Source organism: Erythrolamprus reginae, chromosome 2, assembly GCF_031021105.1.
Source record: "Erythrolamprus reginae isolate rEryReg1 chromosome 2, rEryReg1.hap1, whole genome shotgun sequence".
Taxonomy (NCBI): Eukaryota; Metazoa; Chordata; class Lepidosauria; order Squamata; family Dipsadidae; genus Erythrolamprus; species Erythrolamprus reginae.
In genome coordinates, this window is record NC_091951.1 from 138,651,236 (window position 1) to 138,679,073 (window position 27,838).

A 27,838-nucleotide genomic window follows, 5' to 3' on the forward strand; every position below is an offset into this window, starting at 1 on the left:
ATCATATTCCAACGTAGCCCTTAGGAAGCCATGTTAACTAGTGCATTAGGGTGATATACGGATTTTTCAGGGGAAGGCTTTAAGAACTTCATGGAAGGTCTGAGCTGAAAAGAGGAAGAGTGGCTACTCGTGCTCATTTCCTTTCCTAGAAAAAGTCCGGGAGTACTTTAGACTGTAATAAATAGCCGAAAGTCCCACAGCTTCCAGAGACTGAGAAAAATGGCATCATCGCAGGGTATCTATAAGGCATGCGAGGAACCCAATGAACAGAGGAAGAAGCCAAGCAAGATGCTTGAAGCAGCAGGTAATTGGCAGCTTTATCTGTGCCCCTGGGGTGGGTGTGGGGAGGGTTTCCAGAAAAACAGCTGTTTTCAGAGCCAAAATGGAGAGGAGCTTACAGCAGCAGCACAAACTCCTGCCAGCTGTTGCCAGTTTCGTAGAAGACCACAACTTCTTCAATAATATGAATTCTTATACTTCTGGTGTCACTCACCATAAGCCTCACTCAGCATGGCTTACTAATGATTGGATTTGTTCATTTCATTTTTATTTATTTATTTGTCAAACAATTATAGGATTGCAATTTGTACAAATAAAACATTAGATAAATAATGATAAAAGGTAATGATAGAAGACACTTATGCATCATTTGGGCAAAACTGGATGATAAACTGGGAGGGAAATTGCAAAAGGCCACTCTAAGGGAAATGAATGGGTATCTGAGAAGAGCGAGAATACTCTTTCCATTTTCACTTATTATTTATTTATTATTTAATTTATTATTTATTATTTATTAAGGGGCGAGTACAAGTGCACTAGAGTGCCTTCCGTCCCCTGTCCTATTGCTCTCCTATATCTGCTATACCTTTCTTCTATTCCTATATCTCCTCTTCTACTCTTTCATTGATATGTTCTATTACTATACCTTCTTTTCTATTATTTTTAGATATATTTTACTATGAGTATCTCCTCTATAACCTTCATCATGTATTTTACTATGTGTATATAGATATATACCCACTAAAACCCTCATTGTGTATTGGACAAAATAAATAAATAAAATAAAATAAAATTTAAGCATTCCATCCACCTAGCAAATTAAAGGGATGTGGGAAGAATTCTAACTGCTTGAGATACAGGCTTACTGAGAGTAACTGTTCTTTGCTGATACAGAGGGATGCTGTAGTTCCTCTGTGAGGTGCTGTAACTCAGTGGAGGATCACAATAATTTCTTTATTGGCCATGTGTGACTGGAGAAACATGGAATTTGTCTTTGGTGCATATGCTCTCAGTGTATATAAAAGAAAAGATGCATTTGTCAAGAATCATGAGGCACAACACTTAATGATTGTCACAGAGCGCAAATAAGCAATCAGGAAACAATCAATATTAGTATAAATCACAAGGATGCAAGCAACAAGTTACAGTCATACTTAGGTGGAAGGAGATGGGTGATAGGAACGGTGGGAAGACTAATAGCAATAGTAATGCAGCCTTAGTGAATAGTTTGACAGTGGTGAGGGAGTCCTCGAAGAGGGGCGGCATACAAATCTAATTAATAATAATAATAATAATAATAATAATAATAATAATAACAACAACAACAACAACAACAATAATAACAACAACACTAATAACAACAACAACACTAACAACAACAATAACAACAACAACAACAACAATAATAATAATTGTTTAGCAGAGCAATGGTGTTTGGGAAAAAACTGTTCTTGTGTCTAGTTGTCTTAGTATGCAGTGCTCTATAGCTTTGTTTTAAGGGAAGGAGTTGAAACTATTTATATCCAGGATGTGAGGAGTCAGTAAATAAAGATTTTTGCATACCAGAAAACTATGATTTAATGGTCTTCTAAGGCTTGTGCCCCCAATCTTTTGGGCACCAGGGACTAGTTCAGTGGAGAGGGGTTTTTCTGCAGACCAGAAGGGGCATGGTTTTCATGGTTTTCATGGGGACTCCTGTTCTAAGATATTCTTCTGTTCTTCTGTTTTGAGTCCTGAGAGAATTGACAGTCAGTCAATTCTAGCTAACACTGAAGTAGATGGGTCAATGAACTGACCCGATGAAAGGCCAATAGGCCTAACCTGAACCTGAAGACAAAGCCCAATCTCTTTAAATTTATGTTCCAATTTTTGATCTGCATTTCTAACAGCAACAAAACTTTCTTAAATATTGTCTGAAATGTCCCTTTCATTAGATGTCGCCAAACATAACTTAGGTGACCATCTCTCTGAGATGGTTTAATTTGTATTTTTGCACCGAGAATAGGGATGGAGTTGATGACCTCAGTTCTAGTCCAGTAATCCTATGAAATAAGGTTTCTAACTTTATCTTTATATAGTAGGCATAAATAATGTGAACTTCATCACATGCAGACCCATGTGGTTGTTGTTCCTTCAATTAACCATGGTCAAACAACCATAGTTTGTTTACTAACTAGGTCAGTATTCCGGAGGAAACATGAACCTGAGTTTATTTATTTATTTATTTAGTTTATTTATTTGTTCGATTTTTATGCCGCCCTTCTCCTTAGACTCAGGGTGGCTTACAACATGTTAGCAATAGCACTTTTTAACAGAGCCAGCATATTGCCCCCACAATCTGGGTCCTCATTTTACCCACCTCGGAAGGATGGAAGGCTGAGTCCACCTTGAGCCGATGATGAGATTTGAACCACTGACCTACAGATCTATAGTCAGCTTCAGTGGGCTGCAATACAGCACTCTACCTGCTGCGCCACCCCAGTTTCCCTTAGAGAATATAAATTATTATACCCACAGAAGTTAACTGGCCAGAGAATGAGCGTTTTTCATTTTTAATGTGCTGCTTCTGAACTCTAGTAAGGTGGATCAAAGTAATCTCAGTTCAAACAGTGTCTCCCCTCCCCCCAAGGCAGCTTTCTATGCACTTCTGTAAAATTCATAAGAAGACAAGGCATCCACATGTGTTATGGAACCAGTGAAGGGCTACCAAAATTTTTACTACCACAATGTGATGGTCTAATGATTATAAAAGTTTATTCCATGTAAGAAATGAGCTATATAAAAGCAGGTTTTGCTGCTGTAGAGAAAAGCTAATACAAATATTATTCTAGAATGAATGGGATTTTAGCTGGTGTGTTAGAAAGTTTGTGAAGTTTTTCTTCTATAGCAGGGCTGTCAAACTCGTGGGCCATGTGCTGGATGCATCACACACTAGCCACGTCCACACCCAGTTTAGCGAAGGGAAAAAAGTTGTGATATGTCACGTGACAATGCCATAACGATGCGAGTTTGACATCCCTGTTCTATAGTATTAATAATTGAATTCTTATCCTACTTTTACTACTGTTGGTTTCATAAAACATATGTTTTTTGTCCACAGGTAATTTCCTGCCACAAAGCTGCCGAGGTGGTTCAGGAGTATTCCCGGTGATCATTATTCTTGTGACCGTTGCATCATTTTTGCTGTGGATCATCATTGTTGCTGTAATGGCATCAAAATGTATGTCTTCTGAGTCAAAAGCTGGTTCATCTACAGTGGTGGGTTGCTCCTGGTTCAGGCCAGTTCTTAGAATTGGCAGCGCTGATGGTGGGAGACTCCGCCCACCCACCTGGGATGCTTCTGAGCATGTGCAGAAGTGTCATGTGTGTGCGCAAGCAGGCACGCGAACCGGTGGCAAAATAATTTACAACCCACCACTGCTCATCTATCTCCATTCTAAAATAACACATCTCAGATGTGAAGAGAAAGAAAGAATAGAATATAAGCTGGTGCCTTACAAATAAGTAAGGAAGAACAAACTCATAGTATTTCTCTTCAGATGCGTTAAGTCTACATTTTCCACAATTCCCCCGAGCTTGGGGAATTTTGGGAGTTGAGAGATGCCTTTATTAAAAAAAATTCTAGATCAGAAAGTTATGCTTTCAATTATAAGGGCATTTGAAAATAATTTGTTTTTAGAGAGTCAACTCACTAAATATATTGGCTAAAAACTATTACTCAGCTTTATATAAGATGAAGCTATTTTGTCACTGATACTGTTTGCACAGATACTATCAGTAATTGCCATCACCTCTGGTTATTGGCTATGCTGTTTGGAATAGATGGGATGGAGCCCAACAAAACATCTTGCTTTTAATCCGATTTATTTTGTGTTTGATGAAGTTTGGGGATATTTGCTTTTTGTGACTACTGATCTCAATTTCCTGATTGGAAAACAACAACAACAACACTGTGGGAAATAATGTGAGGGTTTTGCTCAAATCCCAAACAGTCTCTTGTTTATGGACATTATTCCCAAGTTGAACACTTTACATGGTAATTTTATTTAGAACCTCATATCTGGTGGCCTATCTATTTGTCTGTCTGTCTGTCTGTCTGTCTGTCTGTCTGTCTGTCTGTCTGTCTGTTTATTTATTTATTTATTTGACCTCTATGCTGCCTGATCCCATAGAACTCAGAGCGGCTTACAACAATACAAATATAATACAGAATAAAAAGAAGTCAAATATCAATAATAAACTATAAAAAAACCCTATTATAAAACTCATAGCCCCAGTTATAAAACCCATAAATCCAATCTATCAGACAACATACAATATATACCAATCAAACATGACTCGGCAATGCCAGATGGTAAAATTCAGCCCCCCCCCTCCCCGGCCTTTTGGAAGACCAGTAGAGTGGGAGCAGTATGAGCATTGGGGGGGGGGAGTTGGTTCCCTAAAGCCAGGGCGGCTACAGGGAAGCCATCCCCTGTGGTCCCGCCAACCTCCATTGCTTAGTTGATGGGATCTGGAGAAGGCCGACTTTGTGGGATCTTATTGGTCTTTGGGAGGCATGTGGCAGGAAACCTACTCATAATGATGATGACAATCATCATCCCTTCTCACATTTTTCTTGTAAAATGCTTAATTTCACTCCACTCCACTCCACTCTATTTGTTAGAGATACCATCGGCTATTATTTTTAATTAGTCACGTTGAATAAAGGTTATATTAAATGAAAACATTGTCCTTTTCTTAGTGAGCCTCGTGTCTTCCTCCATAGGTTTGTCTTATTCATTGACCTCTCAGATTCTCTTTAGCTGTCACTCAGATTCTCTTTTGCTTGTCACCCCTTCATCTTTACCTCTTGTCCCTCATAACTGTAGAAGGAATACCACCTCCATGCTAGCAAAAGACAATGAAAATCTGAAATACAGACTAGGAAATACCAGTGCTTGAACTGGAGAAATTTGGTTAATAACTGTACCTTTTTATTGTAACAATCGTTATATAAGACAGTGGACTGATAATGTGCAGTACAAATTTATCCCTTAATAAGATAACCATTTCTATACTAATAACAAAAGATTTAAGTGCCAAAGCCCACTGCAACAACATAGCCAAGAAGGCTTCAAGAGTTGTAAACCTAATCCTACGTAGCTTCTGCTCTGGCAATCTCACACTACTTACCAGAGTTTACAAAACTTTTGCCAGACCCATCCTCAAATACAGCTCATCCGTTTGGAAACCATATCACATCTCAGACATTAACACCCTTGAAAATGTCCAAAGATACTTCACCAGAAGAGCCCTTCACTCCTCCACTCGAAATAGAATACCCTACGAGACTAGACTTTCAATCCTGGGCCTAGAAAGCCTAGAACTAAGACACCTTAAACAAGATCTAAGTATTGCCCACAAGATCATATGCTGCAATGTCCTGCCTGTCGGCGACTACTTCAGCTTCAACCACAACAAGAGCACACAACATATTTAAACTTAATATTAACCGCTCCAAACCTGACTGTAAAAAATGTGACTTCAGTAACCGAGTTGTCGAAACGTGGAACTCATTACCGGACTCCATAGTGTCATCCCCAAACCCCCAACACTTTACCCTTAGTTTATTTATGGTTGACCTATCCAGATTCCTAAGAGGTCAGTAAGGGGCGAGTACAAGTGCACTAGAGTGCCTTCCGTCCCCTGTCCTATTGCTCTCCTATATCTCCTATACCTTTCTTCTATTCCTATATCTCTTCTATTTTTTCATTGATTTGTTCTATTCCTATAACTTCTCTTCTATTCTTTCTTAGATATATTTTACTATGAGTATATCCTCTATAACCTTCATCATGCATTTTACTATGTGTATGCCCACTAAAACCCTCATTGTGTATTGGACAAAATCAATCAATCAATAAAATATTATTTTCTGTTATAGGCTCGAGATCATTCCTCTTTAACTGTCATAGGAAGCCACAATCTCCTGCTGTCCATGATAATGAAGCTATCTATCTCAAAGTGCAAATCAGACTAATTCATTTCAAATTGGCTAGTCTTGGCCAGGTTAAATATTTCACATAAATTGCAATGTAATTGGTTTGGATCACTGAGTATATCCAGCTACTGTAAATTACAAAGGATGATTTATGGTTTAGCGTATAATTGTTGTGCTAATCTGAACAGTTATAGTTCATCCAGGAAACCATGGTTTGATGCAATGTCTGAATTCAGTCTTCCTCTTCCTTCAGATTCGAATATTTCCAAGGAACTGGAAGAGCTGCGTTTGAATCAAACTTTGCTGACTGAGAAAGGTAATAATTCCATATTGTTGTTCCAAACAGTTATATGTATTATAATTTCTATCTCAATTAGAAAAATCAATTTTTAAAAGAACAATAATTGAAATAGCTATATCCAGTCATAGTCACCTTTGCAGAAATGTTTTGCAAGTAACTGCAAAAGTAGGTTTACACAAATGTGAATAAACAGTCTGTTGGGATAATATATTGCCTATATTTCATCATGGAATTACAGAAAAATAATGAAAAAATATAATACAACCTGTTTTTCTGTAGGCAGTATAGTCAGAGGCCTTCAAGATGTATGGATTTCAACAATCAGAATTCCCTATCCCATATTCTAGAAATTGATTCTACAGATCTGGATGGTATTCACCTTACCAAAGGCTATACTAAGGTAGCCAAGAGAGTTTCATAGTGATCATAGTAATTAGAATACAACTGAAATGCAGCATTTCACAAAACGTTCATATATTTCCCCATTTCTTGGCAAGATGTATTGATCAGAGGCTAAGGATCATCATTTTGATGGGTCTGGAAATTGGACCTTTCCAATAGAGAATTCATTGAGGTGTGTACACGTACTACTTATACAAGTTAACACTAAATTTATATTGAGATTTCTAGAATAGGTTCGCTTTTCTGTGTATCTATCCTATTCTACTATTATTATTATTATTATTATTATTATTATTATTATTATTATTTATTGGATTTGTATGCCGCTCCTCTCCGCAGACTCGGGGCGGCTAACAACAGTGGTAAAACAACATGAACAATCCAGTTAATAAAAAGAACTAAAAAACCCTTATTATAAAAAACCAAACATAGACACAAACATACCATGCATAACTTGTAATAGCCTAGGGGGAAAGAATAACTTAACTCCCCCATGCCTGGCGACAAAGGTGGGTCTTAAGTAATTTGCGAAAGACAAAGAGGGTGGGGGCCGTTCTAATCTCCGGGGGGAGTTGGTTCCAGAGGGCTGGGGCCGCCACAGAGAAGGCTCTTTCCCTGGGGCCCACCAAACAACATTGTTTGGTCGACGGGACCCGGAGAAGGCCAACTCTGTGGGATTCGTGCGGTAGAAGGCGGTTCCGGATGTATTCTGGCCCAATGTCATGTAGGGCTTTAAAGGTCATTACCAACACTTTGAATTGTGACCGGAAACCGATCGGCAGCCAGTGCAGGCCGCGGAGTGTTGCAGAAATGTGGGCGAATCTAGGAAGCCCCACGATGGCTTTCGCAGCCGCATTCTGCACGATCTGAAGTTTCCGAACACTTTTCAAAGGTAGCCCCATGTAGAGAGCGTTGCAGTAATCGAACCTCGAGGTGATGAGGGCATGAGTGACTGTGAGCAGTGACTCCCTGTCCAAATAGGACCGCAACTGGTGCACCAGGCGAACCTGGGCAAAGGCCCCCCCTCACCATAGCCGAAAGATGGTGTTCCAATGTCAGCTGTGGATCGAGGAGGACGCCCAAGTTGTGGACCCTCTCTGAGGGGGTCAATAGTTCCCCCCCCAGGGTAATGGACGAACAGATGGAATTGTCCTTGGGACAATAAGTTTGTTAGGTCTGAACCAGGATGTCTCTAGATATGATTGCCTTTATTGAAGAAAAACTCTTCCCATAAGCATTCAGTTTCTTATTTTGATAAATCAATACTACCCTTATTACAAAGGACTTAATATCTTTAGAGAAAAAGCTCCAGGTCTTTTGGGAAAAATTTCCAGTGCGGTTGGGTCTATAAATTCCTGAAGTTGCTGAAGCTAAACCTGACCATGTAAGGGTTAAAAGTGGTATAGCTGTCTTATAATTTCCGCTCAATCCATATATTGTACATTATCTGGCTAGCAAAACATTAAACTTTGAACTAGATCCCTAAGGGTAATATTCTGTCTTTCCAGGTCTCCAGTCAGAGAAGCAGTTTCAGCAGTTCCAAACCAACAATGCTGCTCATGGTATGCATTAGCTTCATCTTGTGTCTGATATCCCAACTGATGTTTACCATTGCTTCTTTCCTTCCTTGTGCCAAGCATCCTTGAGTTGTTTATTTTTGTTCTCCAAACTATTACAACATATTGTTTTTTGCCACTGGGCGACCATATTTTGTTCAGTGTCTGGGGGGAGCGGGTTAACAATTCAAGATGATGCTATGATCATACAATCAAAGACATATAACTGCTATCCTAACCTTTCTTTCTTTTTTCTTTCTTTTTTTCTTTCTTTCTTTCTTTTTTTCTTTCTTTCTTTCTTTCTTTCTTTCTTTCTTTCTGTTCTGCCGGGCTCTCTGATAGAAGCCTCCCGAAAATTCAAGGGTACAAATTTCAGGCACACACACACACACACACACACACACACACACACATGTTTGAAAATTCAAAAAAATGTTCTTTATCACAAAATTCAAAATAAACAAAGCACTCTTTTGTATTGCAAAGAGCACTCTTCCCAAAACAACCGGCTAGTCTGTACAATTTCCCTTAAGCAGTCATTAAGTACTTAGCTAGCAGCTGTGAAGACACTTCACACCTCTTCTTCTTCCAAGGAAGTGAGACACACACACACACACACATGTTGCTCTGCTTTGATTTCAAAGGCGTGAAAAAGCAACAAAGTCCAGCAACACAAGATTCCTGACGAACTGCGATCAGATATTCTTCCACAAGGGCCAAACCCACATGCTGCTATTTATAGCAGCAGCCCTAATTACTGGAGTCCCACCCAAACACAGGTGGCCTCACTTATTTCCTGTAATATGTTCTTACTTGGTCTCTTCTACGCATAGTTCTGCGCTTGCGTGGGTCCAAAATGTCATCATCTGAATCAAGGGAAGATAAGGGAGATTGACTACCTTGGCTGTGTGCCAAGCCCTCCTCTGCCGAGTCACTCCCACCTTCTTCTTCGTCCGAGGAAACTAAACTCTGAACTGATTCTGTCGGCAATAACACAGGCCTGTGACATGTTGAATTTTCCCCTGCATCCACCTCCCCATTCCCTGAGGCAGGAGCTGGGCCAGAGCCAACCACAACAATTTATTTATTTATTTATTTATTTATTTATTTATTTATTTATTTATTTATTTATTTATTTATTTATTTATTCTCCTTTATCCTATTTGATGCCTTGGCTGATTATCTGCGAGTAGGAGAAAATGACTAATATTCCAATTGAATGAATTCATAAAGCAATTTGTCAATAGGTGTTCTTGCCCACTTAGGGTGGGTGTGCACGTGTTTCTTTTCTGTGAGAGTAAAAAATTGGCTAAGACTAGTACTCTTCAAAGATTGCTAGCAGGGAGAAGAAAAAGAAATTCATATTTTTAAACTTGGGACAGAGAAACATCTGCACTGTTGCTTTGGGAAATTTTAAGTAGAATTTACAATTGTGTTGCTTATTACAGGAGAGGGCTTCCACTGCGGTCTCAACATTTAATTTTAAATTGAACCACTATAACCTAATCCCATAGCACCTTCTAGTTCTTCTTGCATAGGGAAATACAGAGGTCTTAAAAATGCCTTTTCACCCAAAGTAGCAATTGCAGTGTATTGTGTCTTTTTGTTTTTTTCAGAATCGGCAGTAAATAAAACCCTTAAAAAGCTGGAGGATGATCACGATGGCCTGAAATCTGATGGTAAGCAATCTTTATAGGCAGATATGGGCTTGGTTCTGGTGAGAAAGGAAGATAAGGTGGATACGTGAGCTTGCTAATAGGGAATTTCATGAATAAGATTTACTTTGGATTGTTTCAAATTGAAAACTGTGAGTTGTTCCTGGCAACCTCAGTCTAAATTCCTAAATCCTATTCATTGTATCTCTATTGTTTTTCTTTCTGAAGGATTTTTTTTGACAACTTTCCCTATCAAGGATGGTCCTACATTAAAGTGAGAGATCTGCCTTGGGTGGTTGATCATGGGAGTGGGGGGGGGGACACACACATCAGTATCAAGAGTCCACCAAATCTTCTCCTCTTGTGTTAAAAGGTAGTTTTGTGAATCTTTCATGTATTCAGACATATTTTCCACAGCGGTGAAATCCAATTTTTTTTACTACTGGTTCTGTGGTCGTGGCTTGGTGGGTGTGGTGTGGCTATGTGAGCATGGCTTAGTGAGTGTGGCAGGGGAAGGATACTGCAAAATCTCCATTCCCTCCCCAATCCAGGGGAAGGATACTTCTCATTCCCTCCATTCTGGGGCCAGACAGAGGTGGTATTTGCTGGTTCTTAGAATTATTCAAAATTTCCATTACTAGTTCTCCAGAACCTGTCAGAACCTGCTGGATTTCACCCCTGGCTTTCCAGGAACACTTTTCAAAAAAGCATTTTGGCCAAATGTAAGGACTCATATTCTGATCATTGACCAGGGAATAAATGGCATCTTCAGCAAAGTAGGATTCCCACCTCCATCCACCCCTCATGCAATTTATAAGTATTCCAGGCCAATAAGAAAGTAAATATGAAAAATAAATAATAAAGAAATAAACAAACATAAATGGAAAGCACTGATGAAAGATTATTGTTGTGAGCCGCCCCGAGTTTGCGGAGAGGGGCGGCATATAAATCCAATAAATCTAATCATATAAATCCAATAAATCTAAGATGGAATAAATTGGTCAAAGGATGTTAATTTTTCTGGGCTTCTTAAATAAATATGTGTTATAAATGAGTTTGCAACTGAATATACAAGAAACTGTCCAGTGTTAAATGTCATCTAGATTTATTGAAATTAGAGTATCGAGTATTGTATTGGCTAAAAGTCCAACAACTTTGGTTACAGCACAGCTGGAAAAGTCTGAATGGAAAAGGCTGAATTACTGCCACCAGTATATACTGCAGAGGTGAATTAAATGGATCGAATAATGATATTTCCCCCATTTTCCATGCCTGCATCTAAGCATCTTTACATGTAGAAAATGCATGAGAAAGAAAATATAAAACAAAATGCATTTCTCATGCTTTTTCAGTGTCGATGAGAGGAAATCTATGGAAAGCAATAAGATTACTTAATAACTAAATCAGGAGTTCTCAGACTTTTTGGTACTATAATCTCTGAAAATAAGGAATGAACCTGTATAAGTTCCACTTAAATAAAACCAACAAATTCATGGGCATTAGGGCTGGGCAAAGAATATTTTAAAGAATATTTTTAATCTATAGGTATGTATAAAATAAAACAATGATACAATCTTACATATTTATAATTTTTTCACTGAAAATAAATAACCCAAAACCTTGTGTTCAATAGAAATAATAAGTTTTCCATAATTGCTAAAATTTATGGAGTGGGAGACAGTCATTCTAATTTTCATTACACATTGGTTTGGATTCATATAGTGCAGGGGTAGGCAAAGTTGGCTCATGGACTGTCATGGCTCATGACTTATGGACTTCAACTCCCAGAATTCCTGAACCAATCATGCTAGCTCAGGAATTCTGGGAGTTGAAGTCCTCATGTCATAGAAGAGCCAACTTTGCCTACCCCTGATATAGTGCGATTCGAATCACGACAGTGATTCAATTTTGAATGTGCATGCTATTAGACTTCTGGTCCCAAAGATGGTGCTGACAAGATGTTTTTGGCAAGACGATTTTCCAGCCAGAGTGAAAGTACGTTCTGCCAGAAATCCATCTTTGCATTAATGGAAAGATGGAAATGGAAAATTCTTCTAGCCACACATTGCTTGTCATCAGCATTTCAATGACAGGAAAAATTGTTTTAGACTTACCTTTTCTTGAGTATGCCATATGACCCTAATATATGTATGTGTGAATATAAGGAAAATATTATTTCTTTAAACAATGCAGCCAAAAGACAAACAGTGGTAGATGCAAGCACCTACATTACAATAACATGGTTAAAGTCAGTCTCAAAGATTTAAGATTTAGCAAGAGCATTAATTAAGCCTATAATGTATGCAGAAAAGCAATCAATGGCAAGACCTATGCCCATGGGAGGCGTAGATTGACATAAAGCCTTTTCTGCATGTACAAGGGGAGCTTCAAACAGTTAATAGCAACTGCCAGAGTTTATGCGGCATAGTACAACTTTAAATGCATAGTTTTGATCCACCTGGTGATCCATAGCTAGTAAGTGTCTCCCAATGGCCAAAGAAGGCGTTTAATGGCCATGATTTGCTGCTGTTGTTGGATTACTCAAGGCTGTTCAGACTCATTTCAGAAGATACTCTTTTATTCTGAAAGCCAAACACCTCTCAGTTCTGCCAACATAATTGTCTCCGCAATTACAAACAAATTGGTAAACACAATGAGTTTTGGTGCTGATAGGTTGTGCTTCCTTAATTAAGAGTAGTGGCAGCCTCTGGGTTTGATTTAGAAATTTATTATTTCCTTCTTTGAATTCTCCTCTGCATCAGTATATCAATGGCTAATCTTCTCCAATTCTGTGCCCACCAGATAGATGTCTTGGAACTGAAACTCTTCAATGATCCTGTCAATAGGACATGATAGGTATAGGAGTTTCAACCTATCTGAAAGACACAGATTGGGAAAAGTTGTGTTATGTCAAGTTTTATTTCCGTTTAATTGTTTTCCTGTAAATTTGTACTTTTAGTGAATAAAAAGATAAAATTGGTAGAGACTCAAGGTGACAAAAATGCGGAGACAGTCGCTCGTTTAATCGATGCAGTCTATCAGATTAATGGTAAGATATAATTTTTCTGTCTGTCAATTCGTAAGATGTTACTCCTTCAGAGTTAAGCATTCAATCTTGTTGTAATTGACGCTGTGTTGAGGAAAGCTTGTGTTTGACAGCTTGTGTTTGATACTAGGCTGGTGACGTTGTTTGGATTAAACAATACAAGTACAAATGAATCTTTGAATTAAAAGTATTCTTTAATTCAAACTTTCATTTATACTTGTATTGTCTGATTGTCCTTGCATTTAAAAATGAAAGTTTGAATTAAACAATACCAGAGCAAATGAAAGTTCCCCTACAAGTTTTGAACTGTAGCCCAAATTTTACTACATACCTCAAAGCATTGGTTATAGTACTGTATATTATTATGCATCTTTTCTGGAAGTTTAAATGGGTTAGATACAAATTTATATATTTGGTTCCAGATTCTGATCAGGCCTCAGTCAAACCACCCACAGTACCTAAGATGATGATGATGATGATGATGATGATGATGATGATGATAATAATAATAATAATAATAATAATAATAATAATAATTGACATCGCAATCCCGGGAGACAGCAGATTTGAGGAGAAGCAGCTAGAGAAATTAGTGAAATACGAAGATCTAAAAATCGAACTGCAACGACTGTCATAAGCCAGTGAAAGTGGTCCTAGTGGTACTTGGCATGCTGGGCGCAGTGCCAAAGGATCTCAGAGGACATTTGAAAGCCATCGGAATTGACAAAATCTCCATCTGTCAATTGCAAAAGGCCGATGGTGATGAAATAGGAAATCCAGCATAGTGATCTCGTTTGCTGTGTTGTATTGACATCATCATCCTCATCATCATCATAAACCTTGGAATCCCCAAGTTAAGTATGTCGAACCAAAATGTAGTTTTCTCCTGACCACATGGTAGCGGCAGCATTGATAAGAAGAAAAAGGTAATAAGTGAACGATCTGATTATGGCAAAGGACTGGTGGCAATATCCTCCATTCCCAGGTAGCGACTGCTCTGGGATACAAACCATGTCTAATTCATTAGTGCCGAGTGTATATGTTGGGCTCTTAGTGACTTAGGTCATGCCCATGATTGCCCTGGTGGTGAAGAACTCCTGGACTGTCCCATCTGAGGGAAGATCAAAGTCCCAAGTAGTACTATAAAGTAGTGTTTCCCAACCTTGGCATCTTGAAGATATCTGGACTTCAACTCCCAGAATTCCCCAGTCAGCATTCGCTGGCTGGGGAATTCTGGGAGTTGAAGTCCAAATATCTTCAAGTTGCCAAGGTTGGGAAACACTTCTATAAAGCAATCAAATCTAGCAGTTTGGGTAGGGATATTGTTCAACAACAGGGAGGCCAGTATGGCAGCTACAAACTTAGAGCCAATTTTAATCTAGAGGTCTCATATCTGATTATCTGCAGAGCAGAACATCTGAAAGCCATTGTTTTTTAAAGCTGCAAATACAATATTGCAGTTTTTGCCAGTCAGGATCTGAGCCTAGACCTCACTTTCAAGACTGTATAGACCAGTGTTGGCAAACCTTTTCGGCACTGACTGCTGAAATAGGTGTGTACAGGTGCCAGACACACATTCTGAAAACTGGAAGAGCAGCCACCTGGTGGACATGCCGGGAAGGTCAGCTTCTGGTATCGGACACACACATTTGCACCAGCCATCTGGTCTTCCAGTTTCTATTTTTTTTTTTTTTCAAATCTTTTTATTAATTTTCTTTAAAATGACAAACAAACTTACAAACATTTAACATACATTGTAGGGATGTATCATCCCTGCTCTTCTCAAAAGTATAATTGCAGATACAGAAAAAGGAATACACAATTGAATATCTAATTCAATGCTACTAATACAAAAAATATCTAGTAAAAAAAAAAAATTAACTGTCATATAAAAGTTTCTAATTAATTTCAAGTCAAAAAATCTTTAGAAAAAACAAATTTCTATTCTATCTATGTAAACTAAATCTAAGATAAATCTTAATAAGAAAAGATCATCTAAAATATCTATACTTGTTACTACTCTTCTTTCTTTATTTTTTTATTCTTATCTATCCATTCATAAACATTGTTCCATGTTGCGTAAAATTTGGTTTCTTCCTGTTCATTCAAGCGTCTTGCCATCATGTCCATTTCCGCGCAGTCTAATATTTTTGCAATAACTCCCTCTTCTTTGGGGATATCTTCCCCTTTCCAATTTTGCGCGTATATAATCCTTGCCGCTGTAAAAATATGTATAATCAAGTACAAAATTTCTTTTTTATAATTTTGGTTAGTAATTCCTAGCAAACAAAACTCCGGGGTGAAATCTATTTTCTGCTTTGTAATTTCTTTTGTCATTTTTTCTATCATTTTCCAATACATTTTAGCTTTATTACATGTCCACCATTGATGATAATAGGATCCTATTTCTTTCTTACATTTCCAGCACAAAGGTGATGTCTTTGGGAACATTTTTGCTAATCTACTTGGTGGGAGATGCCATCTATAAAACATTTTTATTTGGTTCTCTTTCAAAGAAACTGATTTAGTCATTCTCCAATTGCACATCCAAACTTTCTCCCATGTATCTAAATCAATTTCTTTACCTATGTTTCTACACCAATGTATCATACTATCTTTTAATGTTAATTCAATATTCTTGTGGGTAATCAAATATTTATATATTTTTCCAATTACTCTGTTGTGGTTTTTAGTGATTAACTCACTTAACAGGTTTTTACTTTTGTTAAATATATAGAGTGTACTATCTTTCTGGTATCTGGATCTAATCTGTGCGTAATGCCACCAATCAATTTGTATCCCTTCATCTTGTAGTTTAATTCTAGATTTTAATTTCATTTGATTGTCTAACAAATCTTTATATCTTATATTTCTTGAGTCATTAATAGAATTTGGATGTATTATTGCGTCCAGGGGGGTAACCCAATCTGGAATTGTTAAAAAGTGGTTTTTCTTTATGTCTTTCCAGACATCAAATAAATATTTTCTCAGCGTGTGTCTTTTAAAGTAAGAATGGTTTTTATCTTTATCGTACCACACAAAAGCATGCCAACCAAGCATGAGGTCATGTCCTTCTAATATTGATGTTCTCATGTCCTCTAAAGTTATCCAGTTTTTAATCCATGTTAAGGCGGCTGCCTGATAATATAGTTTCCAATTTGGGAGCGCAAAACCCCCCCTCTCTTTTATGTCTTCTAACATATTTATCTTAATTCTTGCCTTTTTCCCTTGCCATAGAAATTTTTTAACCACATTTGTTAAGTTTTTAAAAAAGTTAGCCCCTGGATTGATTGGGATCACTTGAAATAAAAATAATACCTTAGGTAAGATATTCATCTTAATCGTAGCAATTCTTCCCAAAAATGATATTTTTAGATTGTTCCATATTTCTAGATCCTTTTTAATTTCATTAATTAATTTTATATAATTATCATTTTTTAATGTTATTGTTTTGGCTGTTAGCCATATTCCCAAATATTTTACTTTTTTAACTATTTGCATTCCAGTAATACATTCTAAATTGCTTTCTTGTATTTTACTCATGTTTTTAGTTATAATTTTTGTTTTATTTTTATTTATTTTCAAACCTGCCACCTTGCCATATTGTTCTATTGTTTGGATTAATCTTGGTGCTGTGACTAACGGATCTTCCATTATAAAAGTCAAATCATCTGCAAAGGCCTGGACTTTGTATATCTCTTTTCTAACTGTTAAACCTTTTATCTTTGGATCTGATCTTATTTTTATTAAGAGTGCTTCTAAAGTCATAATGAAAAGAAGAGGTGATATGGGACATCCTTGCCGCACTCCTTTATTTATTTTAAACGCTTCTAATTGTTCATTGTTTAATATAATTTTTGTCGTTTGTTCTGAATAAATAGCGTCTATTAAATTAACAAATTTGGGGCCGAATCTCATTTTATTTAATTGCATCTTTATAAATGTCCAATTCACGTTATCAAAAGCTTTTTGCGCGTCTAAGAACATTAAAGATAATGTTTTATCTGAATGTTGCTCATAATACTCTAATACATTAATGATTGTCCTAAGATTATTTTTAATTTGTCTACCTGGAAGGAAACCATTTTGGTCTGAGTGAATTTTGCTGTTTATCACATTTTTCAATCTATCTGCGTATATTGCTATAAAAATTTTATAATCTACATTCAATAAAGATATTGGTCTATAGTTTTTAATTTTTTCTTTTGGTGTATCTGGTTTATGAATTAAAGTTATCAAAGATTCCGACCATGATTTAGGAATTTTACCATCTACTCTACATTCATTAAAAATTTGGAGCATATTATTTCTTAATACTTCATTTTCTATTTTATACCACTCTGCCGGGATAGCGTCCGGTCCCGAGGCTTTGTTGTTTTTCTGCTTTTTAATAACTATAAGGAGTTCTTCCATCGTTATTGGACTCTCCATCTTTTCTTGTTGCTCTTCTGTTATTTGTGGTAACTCTGCACTCTCTAGGTATTTAAATACGGCTTCTTCTTCAATATTATCATCTTTATACAATTCTTTAAAAAAGTTTTGAACTATATTTGCTTTTCCCTCTGGGTCATATTTTATTATTCCATCTTTATCTTCTAATTTTCTAATTAATTTAGATTGTCTCTGCTTTCTCAGTTTATATGCTAACCATCTACCTGATTTATTGGCATGCTCAAAATACTGTTGCTTAGCTTTCTTTATTTTTTCCAATAGTTGATTTTGTTCTTGTAATCTAATTTTGTGTTTAATTAAATTTATTTTTTTCCCCAAATCTTTATTTTTCACATTTTGTTGTGATAGAAACTCTAGTTGTTTTAATTCATTTATTAATTGTTCATATTTTCTTTTTCTTTCTTTATTATATTTTGCAGTGTAGGATATTGTTAATCCTCTTATGTATGCTTTGGTTGCATCCCACAAGTTCTGAGGGGTGGTGTCTGTATTTTTATTAATTTCAAAAAATATTTTTAATTCCTTTTCCATCCATTCTTTATATTCTTTCTCTTTCAAAATATTTCTATTCATTTGCCAATTGCGATGTTTTTTAATATTTCTCATATAGACTATAACTGGATTATGATCTGCCCAAGTATTAACATCTATTTCTACGTCTTGTATGTACTCTGCTGTTGTTTTGGGATCCCACATCATATCTATTCTAGTCCAAATTTTGTGGGGGTTTGAGTAAAAAGTATATTGCCTGCTATGAGGATGCCTTTCCCTCCATATATCATTCAATAGCAATTCTGCTTTCATTTTTTGGAAAGTTGAGGGCAGTAAATTCTTTTTTTTCTTTTTACAACTTTTCTTCACCCCCGAATGGTCTAATTGTCTATTTGTTATGGCATTAAAATCTCCAATAATTAACATATTTTCCAAATTTAATTCTAAAATTTTTTGATGTAATTTTTCATAAAATGCAATTTGGTCATCATTTGGGGCATATATAGAAACAATAGCAAGCGATTTGGGTTCAATATCTATCTGGACAATCAAAATTCTACCTTCATCATCACTATATAGTTGTTTGGAATTTATAGAACTCTCAACATACATTGCCACTCCTCTTTTCTTTTGGTCTGCTAACGCAGCATACATCTTTCCAATTTTATTATTTAACAATAAATTCCGATTACTTTTTTTTATATGCACTTCTTGGAGTATCACAATTTGAGCTTTTTGATTCTTGATTTTGGAAAACATTTGTTTTCTTTTTTTTGGTTCATTAAGTCCATTGACATTTACTGAAAAGATTTTTAAATCTCTCAATGTAGTCATTTGTTGTATTTCTTGGTTTCGCGTTGAGGTTGCTTTCTTCTGGCCCCATGGTCCTGGTCCTCCACTTGTGCAAGTGCCCCCATGGCTTCGGCCTGCATTGCTTCCAGTTCTTTTGTTATCTGTTCCATTTCGCATATTCCACTGTTTTCATAAAAGTCTCTTGCTTGGTCTAGATTCTCCAATTTATATCTCGTTGATTTCCATGTCAATGATAGACCTTGTGGAATAAGCCAGCGAAAAGTTATGTTTTCTTTGATCAGAAGTTTGGTCAAGAAATGATAGTCTCTTCTAATCTCTCGAACACGTCTTGGGATTTGTTTTAATATTTTTATTTCTTTGCCTTGGTGTTGTAGTTGTCCCGCTCTTGACCAATGCAATATATCATCTCGCATGCTTTTTCTTACAAATTTGATGTGAATCTCGCGTGGAAGATTAAAACGGCGAATATAGCTGTTAGAAATTCTGAAGACTTCATCGATTTCTCTTTTTATGTCATCTGGGTCCATCTGAAGGATTTTCCCAATAATGTCAGCCATAATGGCCTTTAAATCTTCATCTTTTTCTTCTATTACGTTTTGAAATCGAAGTCCATATGACGCACGTTGCATTTCCAGATGTGTAATTGATTCATCATACCCTCTGTAACGTGAAGCAGCTTTGTCCTCCAAGTGACCAATTCTTTTCTCCACCTTTTCCGCCTTTTCTTCCACTGCCTTCATTCGTACTTCATTATCTTGCAAGGCTTGCTTAATCTCCTTCATCTGGTCTTTCATTTCACCTGTGTCAACTTTCATTTCCGCCATCTCTGCTTTAATTTCATCTCTCTGTTGTGTTGCGTCTTGTTGAGATTTTAGCATAAAGTCATTTAATGTTGTTAATGTCTCTTGGATTGAAGCCAGAGATGGTTGTTTCTCCCTGTCCTTCTCCTTGGTGAACATAGTTGCAGATAAAGTCTGCTGTGCGGGAGATGGATGTGGTGAACTTTGCGGGGAAGAAATGACAGTTGTTTGCTTCTTGATTGTTTTAGTATGGGTGGAAGAACTTGACATTTTCAAATTTAAATTTAGTGGTATTTTATGTTAGCAAAATGTAAAGAGATTCTATAAATTCCAAACCCACAGTAACAGTTATACTAAATCAATAGCAATTAATTAATAGCAATAAAAGTTCTAATTCAAATAAAAGGCTAAATTTCAAATACACTTAAAATTTAAAATATATCTAATTAATGCTCAACTTATTTATTCTTATTACTCTAGTCAAAGTTTATATCAAGAAGATGTGAAGAAGAAGAGGGGGAAAAGGGGAAGAGATTAGTTTAGCACAGCTGCAAAGATAAGGAGAAAAAGTCAGCAAAGTGAGAAGGAGGGTAAAAGCATGTGAAGTTAAAGACTATTATTCAATTAGGAGGAACAGGGGACCAAAGACCAAAAGAAAATTTAGCAATGCATAAACAAAACCAATTGTAATATAATGTAATATAGAATTAAAATTCAAAAATTGAAATTATCAAAGGGAAAATGCAAGAAAAAAAAAAACAATTGATTGAAGATCTAATTTGTTGTCAGAAACACCTTAATGAGTACTGCAAAGGTATTCCGTTTTTTGAAGAAGGGTATAGTCTTTAGAAAATTTATAAAACTTTTTCCAAGCAAATGCAGTTTAATCTCACGAAGTTAAAATGAAGTCGGTCCGTCTCTCACAGCCCAGGAAGAAATCTCTCCGCAGTAAATCCAACGAAAATGCTGTTAATCCACAAACCGCTATTAATCCAAACGAAATCCAATGGAAATAGTCCAACAGAATAATCCAAAAAAAAACGTCGATTAGATAATCCAAATTTTAAAGTTCTCAAATGTAGGAAAAGAGGTTTTTTTCCCTTTATAAATGTTTATTCAGAATTTGTAGGAAAATAGTGAGCAGTCTGGTCCTTCCGCTAGAAAAATCCCAGCCCGGACTTCATTTTTCAACTTTCGGTAACCAAATGTTTCAAAAATGTTTCAAAAGAGGAAAAAAAATTTTTTTTCAACCAAATAATGTCATTTTGTGAATAATAAATCCTTTAATGTCTCATTCTAAAATCTTCTAGATCTCCTTGTTTGCAAAAATTCAACAATTCAAAACAAGTGAAAGTGGTTAGAATAAGTTCCGGCTGTTAATTCGCGCCTGGATACAATGTTGTTTTAACAACTTTCTCTTTCGCCTTTGTTTAAACTCCGATTCAATTTTCTTGTTTTTTTAAACTTCTTGTTTAGCATGGAACATAGAAAAAACTTTTACCTTAATTGTAGCTTCTTTGGCAATATTCCTTTTTCGATTAGGGTTGTTCAGTTTCTCTGCTTTTTACTCTCTTGATGTTTCTTGCTTCCCACTGGTTAGGTGGGATCGCAATGGCCGTGTCCTCTTGGGAGAGGACCGGTGCTCCCTGCACCAGAGCTGCAGGATGAACCCTCTGTCCTGGAGCCTCGGCGATGGCTCCCCGGGCAGAGGGGAATCCCCTTTTCTAGGATCGAGCCATCCGGACTCGATCCGATCGCGCTGGGGCGACCTCTGGGAGGGTTGGAGGGGTCTCGAGGCAGAGCCCTGCCAAGAGACTCCGCTGCGATCCTCAGCGAAACCGGAAGTCTCTGGTCTTCCAGTTTCTAGTGTGCATGTGCACATGAACATCAGCTGACCGGTGGGCATATGCACACCGGAAACCGGAAGATAATCTTCCTGGTGCGTGCATGGGCACTAGGCGGCTGCTCTCCCGGTTTCTTTCTGGTGCTCCCCCATGCGTGAAGACCATTTGGTCGACGGACCGGAATCTGGAAGAGCAACAAGTGGCAGCTTGTGTGCTCGGAGAGATGGGTTTGTGTGCCACTTCCGGCACACGTGCCATCGCTTCGCCCTCAAGTTATCACAAACATTGGTAATTGTTAGATATTTGCCTGGGTGACCTACCCAGACAGGGTAAAAGTCAAAAGTTCAGATTTGTTTATTGCATGTTGATTGGTTGCCTTCTTTTGGAACTTAAAATGTATCTTTGTAAAACTGCCTGTTGCTGGGCTATATTGTATAAATAGGAGAACTGTCATTGTATAGAGCTCTCAATACTCCATTGCTTCTTGACTGAATTGACTTCCTTGTCCTGTTAGCGAAATAAACCTTGCTTGATTCAACCTTGCTTTGAGAGTTATTACAGTAATATTGGTTTAATGATTAAAAGCAACTCCTGAATATGTGATTATCTGCCTGTTTTTATAGCTTCAGGCTGCCAGGTTTGTCCAAAAGGTTGGGTGTTCAACGGAGGAAAATGCTACTATGTCAGGATGGGGAGTGAAGCCTGGTCGCAGGCAGGGAAGAGATGCGAGTCTTATCAAAGCAAACTGGTCATCATTGATAATTTTGCTGAGCAGGTAATAAGGCGTTCCTGTTTAATAATCAAACATTCCCCACTTCTCAAATTTAAACCGTGCACATTGACTCAAGGAGCATGTTTGTGGAACAAAACTTCAGCACTTGAGAATTGAACATGTTGGCTCTAATTATGAAACTATTGGAGAGAAGGAAGAAGGAGATGTTCCTGAGGATTGGAGAATGGCCACTGTTGTGCCTATCCACAAGAAGGGCAGTAGAGAAGAAGCTGGTAACGACAGGCCAGTTAGCTTGACATCAGCTATAGTTAAAATGATGGAGACTCTACGCAAAAGGAGGATAAATCAGCATCTAAAAACCAATAACCTATTGGACCCAAACCAGCATGGCTTTACTGAAGGCAAATCATGTCAGACTAATCTCATTGATTTCTTTGACTATGTCACAAAGGTGTTGGATGAAGGTGGTGCCGTGGATATTGCCTATCTGGACTTCAGCAAAATCTTTGATACGGTTCCACATAAAGAGCTGATAGATAAGTTAGTGAAGATTGGCCTTAATCTCTGGATAGTTCAGTGGATTTGCAGCTGGCTGAAGCGTAAATATCAGAGGGTTGTTGTTAATGGCGAGTATTCAATTATTTGAGCCACAAGGATCTGTTCTGGGTCCTATTCTTTTTAATATCTTTGTGAGTGACATAGAGGAAGGTTTGGTAGGGAAGGTTTGCCTATTTGCCGGTTATTCTAAAGTGTGCAATAGGGTTGATATTGCTGGAGGAGTCTGTAATATGGCAAATAATTTAGCTTTACTAGATAAGTGGTACAAGCAATGGAAACTGCAGTTTAATGATTCCGAATGTAAAATAATACACTTGGGAAAAAGGAATCCTCAATCTGAGTATTGTATTGGCAGTTCTGTGTTAGCAAAAACTTCAAAAGAGAAGGATTTAGAGGTAGTGATTTCTGACAGTCCCAAAATGGGTGAGCAGTGCAGTCAGACAATAGGGAAAGCAAGTAGAATGCTTGGCTGCATAGCTAGAGGTATAACAAGCAGGAAGAGGGAGATTGTGATCCTGCTGTATAGGACGCTGGTGATTTGGAATACTGTGTTCAGTTCTGGAGACCTCACCTACAAAAAAATATTGATAAAATTGAACGGGTCCAAAGACGGGCTACAAAAATAGTGGAAGGTCTTAAGCATAAAACTTATCAGGAAAGACTTCATGAACTCAATCTGTATAGTCTGGAGGACAGAAGGGAAAGGGGGGATATGATCAAAACATTGAAATGTGTTAAAGGGTTAAATAAGGTCCAGGAAAGAGGTGTTTCTAATAGGAAAGTGAACACAAGAACAAGGGGGCACAATCTGAGGTTAGTTGGGGGAAAGATCAGAAACAATGTGAGAAAATATTATTTTACTGAAACAGTAGTAGATGCTTGAAACAAACTTCCAGCAGATGTGGTTGGTAAATCCACAGTAACTGAATTTAAACATGCCTGGGATAAACATATAACCATCCTAAGATAAAATACAGGAAATAGTATAAGCGCAGACCAGATGGACTATGAGGTCTTTTTCTGCTGTCAATGTTCTATATTTCTTTGTTTCTAAGAAGGAAAAAAACTTGTAGGGGCCACCTGCTTCAGTAGAGAACAAGGGTCAGAAGTCTCCTTCACCACTCAAAAGATGGTGGCGAGGGACGTGCACAAATAAACTAGACAACAAACTAGACAAATAACATATTTATTGTTGCCATTACCACTATCTTGCTTCTTTATCCTGTGTTTAGACTTGCTGTCAAATACAGGTAATCATTGACTTGCCACCATAATTGGGCCCAAAATTTCTGTTGCTAGGCAAGGTAGTGCTAAGTGAGTTTTGCTTCACTTTGCAACCTTTCTTGCCACAGTTATTAAATGAATCACTCAACTGTTAAATTAGTAACATGGTTGTTAAATGAATTTGGTTTCCCCATTCACTTCCCTTTTCAGAATATCATAACATCACATGATCCCAGATATTGCAACCTTCATAAATATAGGCCAGTTGTCAAGCATCTGAATTTTGATCGCCTGATCATGGGGATTTTGCCATGGTCAGAAGTGTCAAAAATAGTCAGATGTTTTTTTCAATACTGTTGTAACTTCAAATATTCATAAAACAAATTGTTGTAAGTCAAAGATTATTGTAGGTATACTGTATACTGATTTCAAGTACCGTATACAGGGTATATTTAGCACAACTATTGCTTAACTTTTCCAGCTTCTCTGCTCTTCTTGTTTCTTGATGTTACCAAATGACAGGAAACACTGTTGGGGTTGGAACATGTGTTTTAGAGAACACTAAACCCATTCTTTCAAAACATACTCCCTTGATATGTGCCCAAGATGATTTTAAATTGTTAAATTTATACTCTTCCTAGTTGCAGCCAGATCCAGGTGATCTGCAGGTTTGCATAAGTGGTTGACCAATTTTGGAAAATGATTGGATGGTTCATAAGACAAAACAATTTGTCTATTGTGGTATATTATAACTGAACTATTTAAACTGCTTTATATTTCAGAAATTCCTTACTTCAGTTTTAAATGGCAAGACGCTCTGGATTGGTCTCAGTGATATGAACCATGAAAATAAGTTTGTTTGGGTAGACAGTAGTTCTGTATCATATACGTAAGTTTCTATTAATTTTTTTTCTTTTTCTCATTGGTTTATAAATAGGGGATTTCTACCCTAGACTTTCAAACTATGCAATCAGTCTGTTTCTTTCAGCATACTTTTATCTGACTGCAGGTCAGATAATTGATTCCAAAATTTATGTTGTTAAGTGAGAAGTTTATGTTGTTAAGTGAGTTTTGCCCCATTCTATGACTTGTTTTTATCTTTTCTTGTGTAGACTTTCAGCACTTTGATTTTCAGTTTTTCCCTCCCCCCCCCAGCTTGCTTTTGTCAGGTGATTGTGATAGTGGATTATAAGTGCCTTTATGCAACCAGGGCCCTGTTTGTGCTGCTTTCATTCATTGATAATGTGCTGATATATAATATGGTCTACTGGGTTGTCTGCTAGATGGGGCATTTTCTGTTTTTTTCTCTCTGCTGTTTCCATCCTGCTACAAGGTTATTGGAAACCTTCCTTCCTTCCTTCCTTCCTTCCTTCCTTCCTTCCTTCCTTCCTTCCTTCCTTCCTTCCTTCCTCCATTTATTTATTTATTTAATTTGAAAGGGACCCTGCAGGTCATCAAGTCCAACCCTGTGCTCAAGCTGGAAATTCTACACCTCTAACGCTTCCACTCAGTGAAGGGCTACCAAAATATTTACTACCACACTCTGGGCGTGGCTTATGCAGGACGCCCTGCATTTTCTTTCAACATCTCTCAGTGCAAATTGGGTGCTCTGGGGTGGAGCTCCATTTTCGCTACCTCACTGCGTTCCTCCCCACATCTGGGCAGTAGCCCACCCTTGCTTCCACTGTTAGTGAAGATATGTTACATAGGTACTCATACAGAAAAAAAAATCACTGTTCCTTGTAGACGTGGGCCCACATGTACCTATATCTAGCCCACGTCTGTGCTTTCTGAAGCACTTTCTGCCTATACGTTGCTGAAATAATGGAGAATATACTTAGCTTAGATTGAGTTGTTGGATTCTTGATGCTTTTTCACCAATTTATCAGTCCTAACTAATTAATTTTGCCATTGATATAATCCCTTGAATTTCTAATTGCAGCTCCTGGGCTCCAAGAGAACCCAATAACAGTGGACATGGGGAAGACTGTGTAGTGATGAGTAGCCAGGCCAATGGCCGATGGGAAGATCGTCCATGTGGAAAGAGTGTGGATGGCTGGATTTGTGAAAAATCCTGGAAGTGCTAATTGTATCCAATAAGAGCAAGACTCAATATTCAGCATTTGTAACACATATGTATTATTTTGACCTTTTGTTATTTTTATTGTCTTGTATTAATTTGCTGTATTTTGCTTTACTGAGAACTATTTTAGTAGATAATACAGTTTCCCCTAATATATTAGGAGAAAACATACCCCCAGTCTATCCGTTATACAGAATATCAAATTTCAGAAATGAAAGATAATCCCAAAAATTCATTAATTTTAAATTGTATCATAATGAGAAAAGGACCATTATTCTCAAGCTGCTTTTGGGGTTTCCTTAGTACCTTAAATGAGAATGAGAGCTAACCAGTTTACTTCCAGGTCTGCCTATTGCTTTATGATTTGAATGGCATGAAGCAGGTTTGACAATAGGTGGTAATGATAGTATTCTGTAACAATTTTTAAAAAAATCAGTGTTACCAAGTCCTACTTATGCAGTGTGTCCTTCCACAAGCAAGTCTTCCTTATGCAGTATGAATTGAAAAGAGTGTTTCGATTTTTCTGTTCTTTCTTGAATCCCGGCTGCAAACATTTATGGATTAGGTAGTCATTTGAAGGAAAGTATTTTCATAGTGCTTTTGACCAAATCTATTGGGCTGCTTATTTCCTTTGGGTGAACAGAGTGTTCAGCCTAGAATGTCAAAATATTCACGAACTGGGAGAACCAGTGGCAACAAGGTCAGCCAAGGTCAGCATAGCAACTCAGTCAACCAATAGGAGCTAACTACTTAACAATGGTAATAATAAACGTTTATTGATAATGCCCTTTTAACAAAGGACATAACAGCAAGCTATATAGAACTAACAAAGACAGACAATAGGCAGTGCACAAACTTAACTAGGACACATCTAATAAAACCACAAACCTTGTTAAAACCATTCCCAACCTCTCCAATGTCCTCCCCTCTTGCTGATCCCCAGAACAAGGATGTTTCAATCTGCTGAATCAAAGAGGGATGTCTTTAATGCCTTGCGGAAACGGAGAAAATTCTCCTCTACCTGAAGCTCTAAGGGAAGACTGTTCTACAGACATGGAACCAGATCTTGAAAGGCCCGCAATTTTTATGTTGCTGTACGTGTCTGTGGGTGCTTCTGAATCTGTGCAGAGTAACTGAAATCTAAAAGCTTAAGGCTGGGTGCGGGTCCAGTCTCCTCTATGCACTCTACATTCCCCGTATTCTTCCACTCTGAACTCTGCTGTAATGAAGCTAACTCCTGCTTGTGTTTATCTGCAACTGATAGATACTCTGCAAATGGTATTGTAAATATCTGTTGTTTATAAAGAAGTTATCGAATCCAGCTGATTCAGTCATCTGTGTGTGCATCTTGTTTTATTTTACATTGAATTTTTAACATAGGACAGGGGTGTAAAACTCAAGGCACGCAGGTCCAGATCAGATCCAACCTGTGCAGCCATACTGCAAATTGTATGAGCTCACCCACGTTGCTTCAGCCCAACACCAGGGGTAAGCAAAGTTGGCTCTTCTATGACTTGTGGACTTCAACTCCCAGAATTCCAGAGCCAATCATGCTAGCTCAGGAATTCTGGGAGTTGAAGTCCACATATCATAGAAGAGCCAACTTTGCCTACCCAT

The 27,838-nt window shown here is 37.4% G+C and overlaps 2 protein-coding genes across 2 annotated transcripts in view; both read left to right on the plus strand.

The window, feature by feature from the left end:
• The window catches only part of STXBP2 (syntaxin binding protein 2), a 209,452-nt gene that overhangs the window by 784 nt on the left and 180,830 nt on the right, over nucleotides 1–27,838 (plus strand). The gene's annotated exons all lie outside the window — the stretch shown is intronic.
• LOC139158589 (low affinity immunoglobulin epsilon Fc receptor-like) lies at nucleotides 208–27,553 on the plus strand. The gene is made up of 9 exons (XM_070735910.1): nucleotides 208–304; nucleotides 3,380–3,499; nucleotides 6,516–6,578; nucleotides 8,474–8,527; nucleotides 10,138–10,200; nucleotides 13,136–13,225; nucleotides 22,247–22,398; nucleotides 24,921–25,027; nucleotides 26,081–27,553. Exons 1-9 carry the CDS (start codon nucleotides 220–222, stop codon nucleotides 26,223–26,225), a joined length of 879 nt encoding a protein of 292 aa, XP_070592011.1. The 5' UTR covers nucleotides 208–219; the 3' UTR covers nucleotides 26,226–27,553.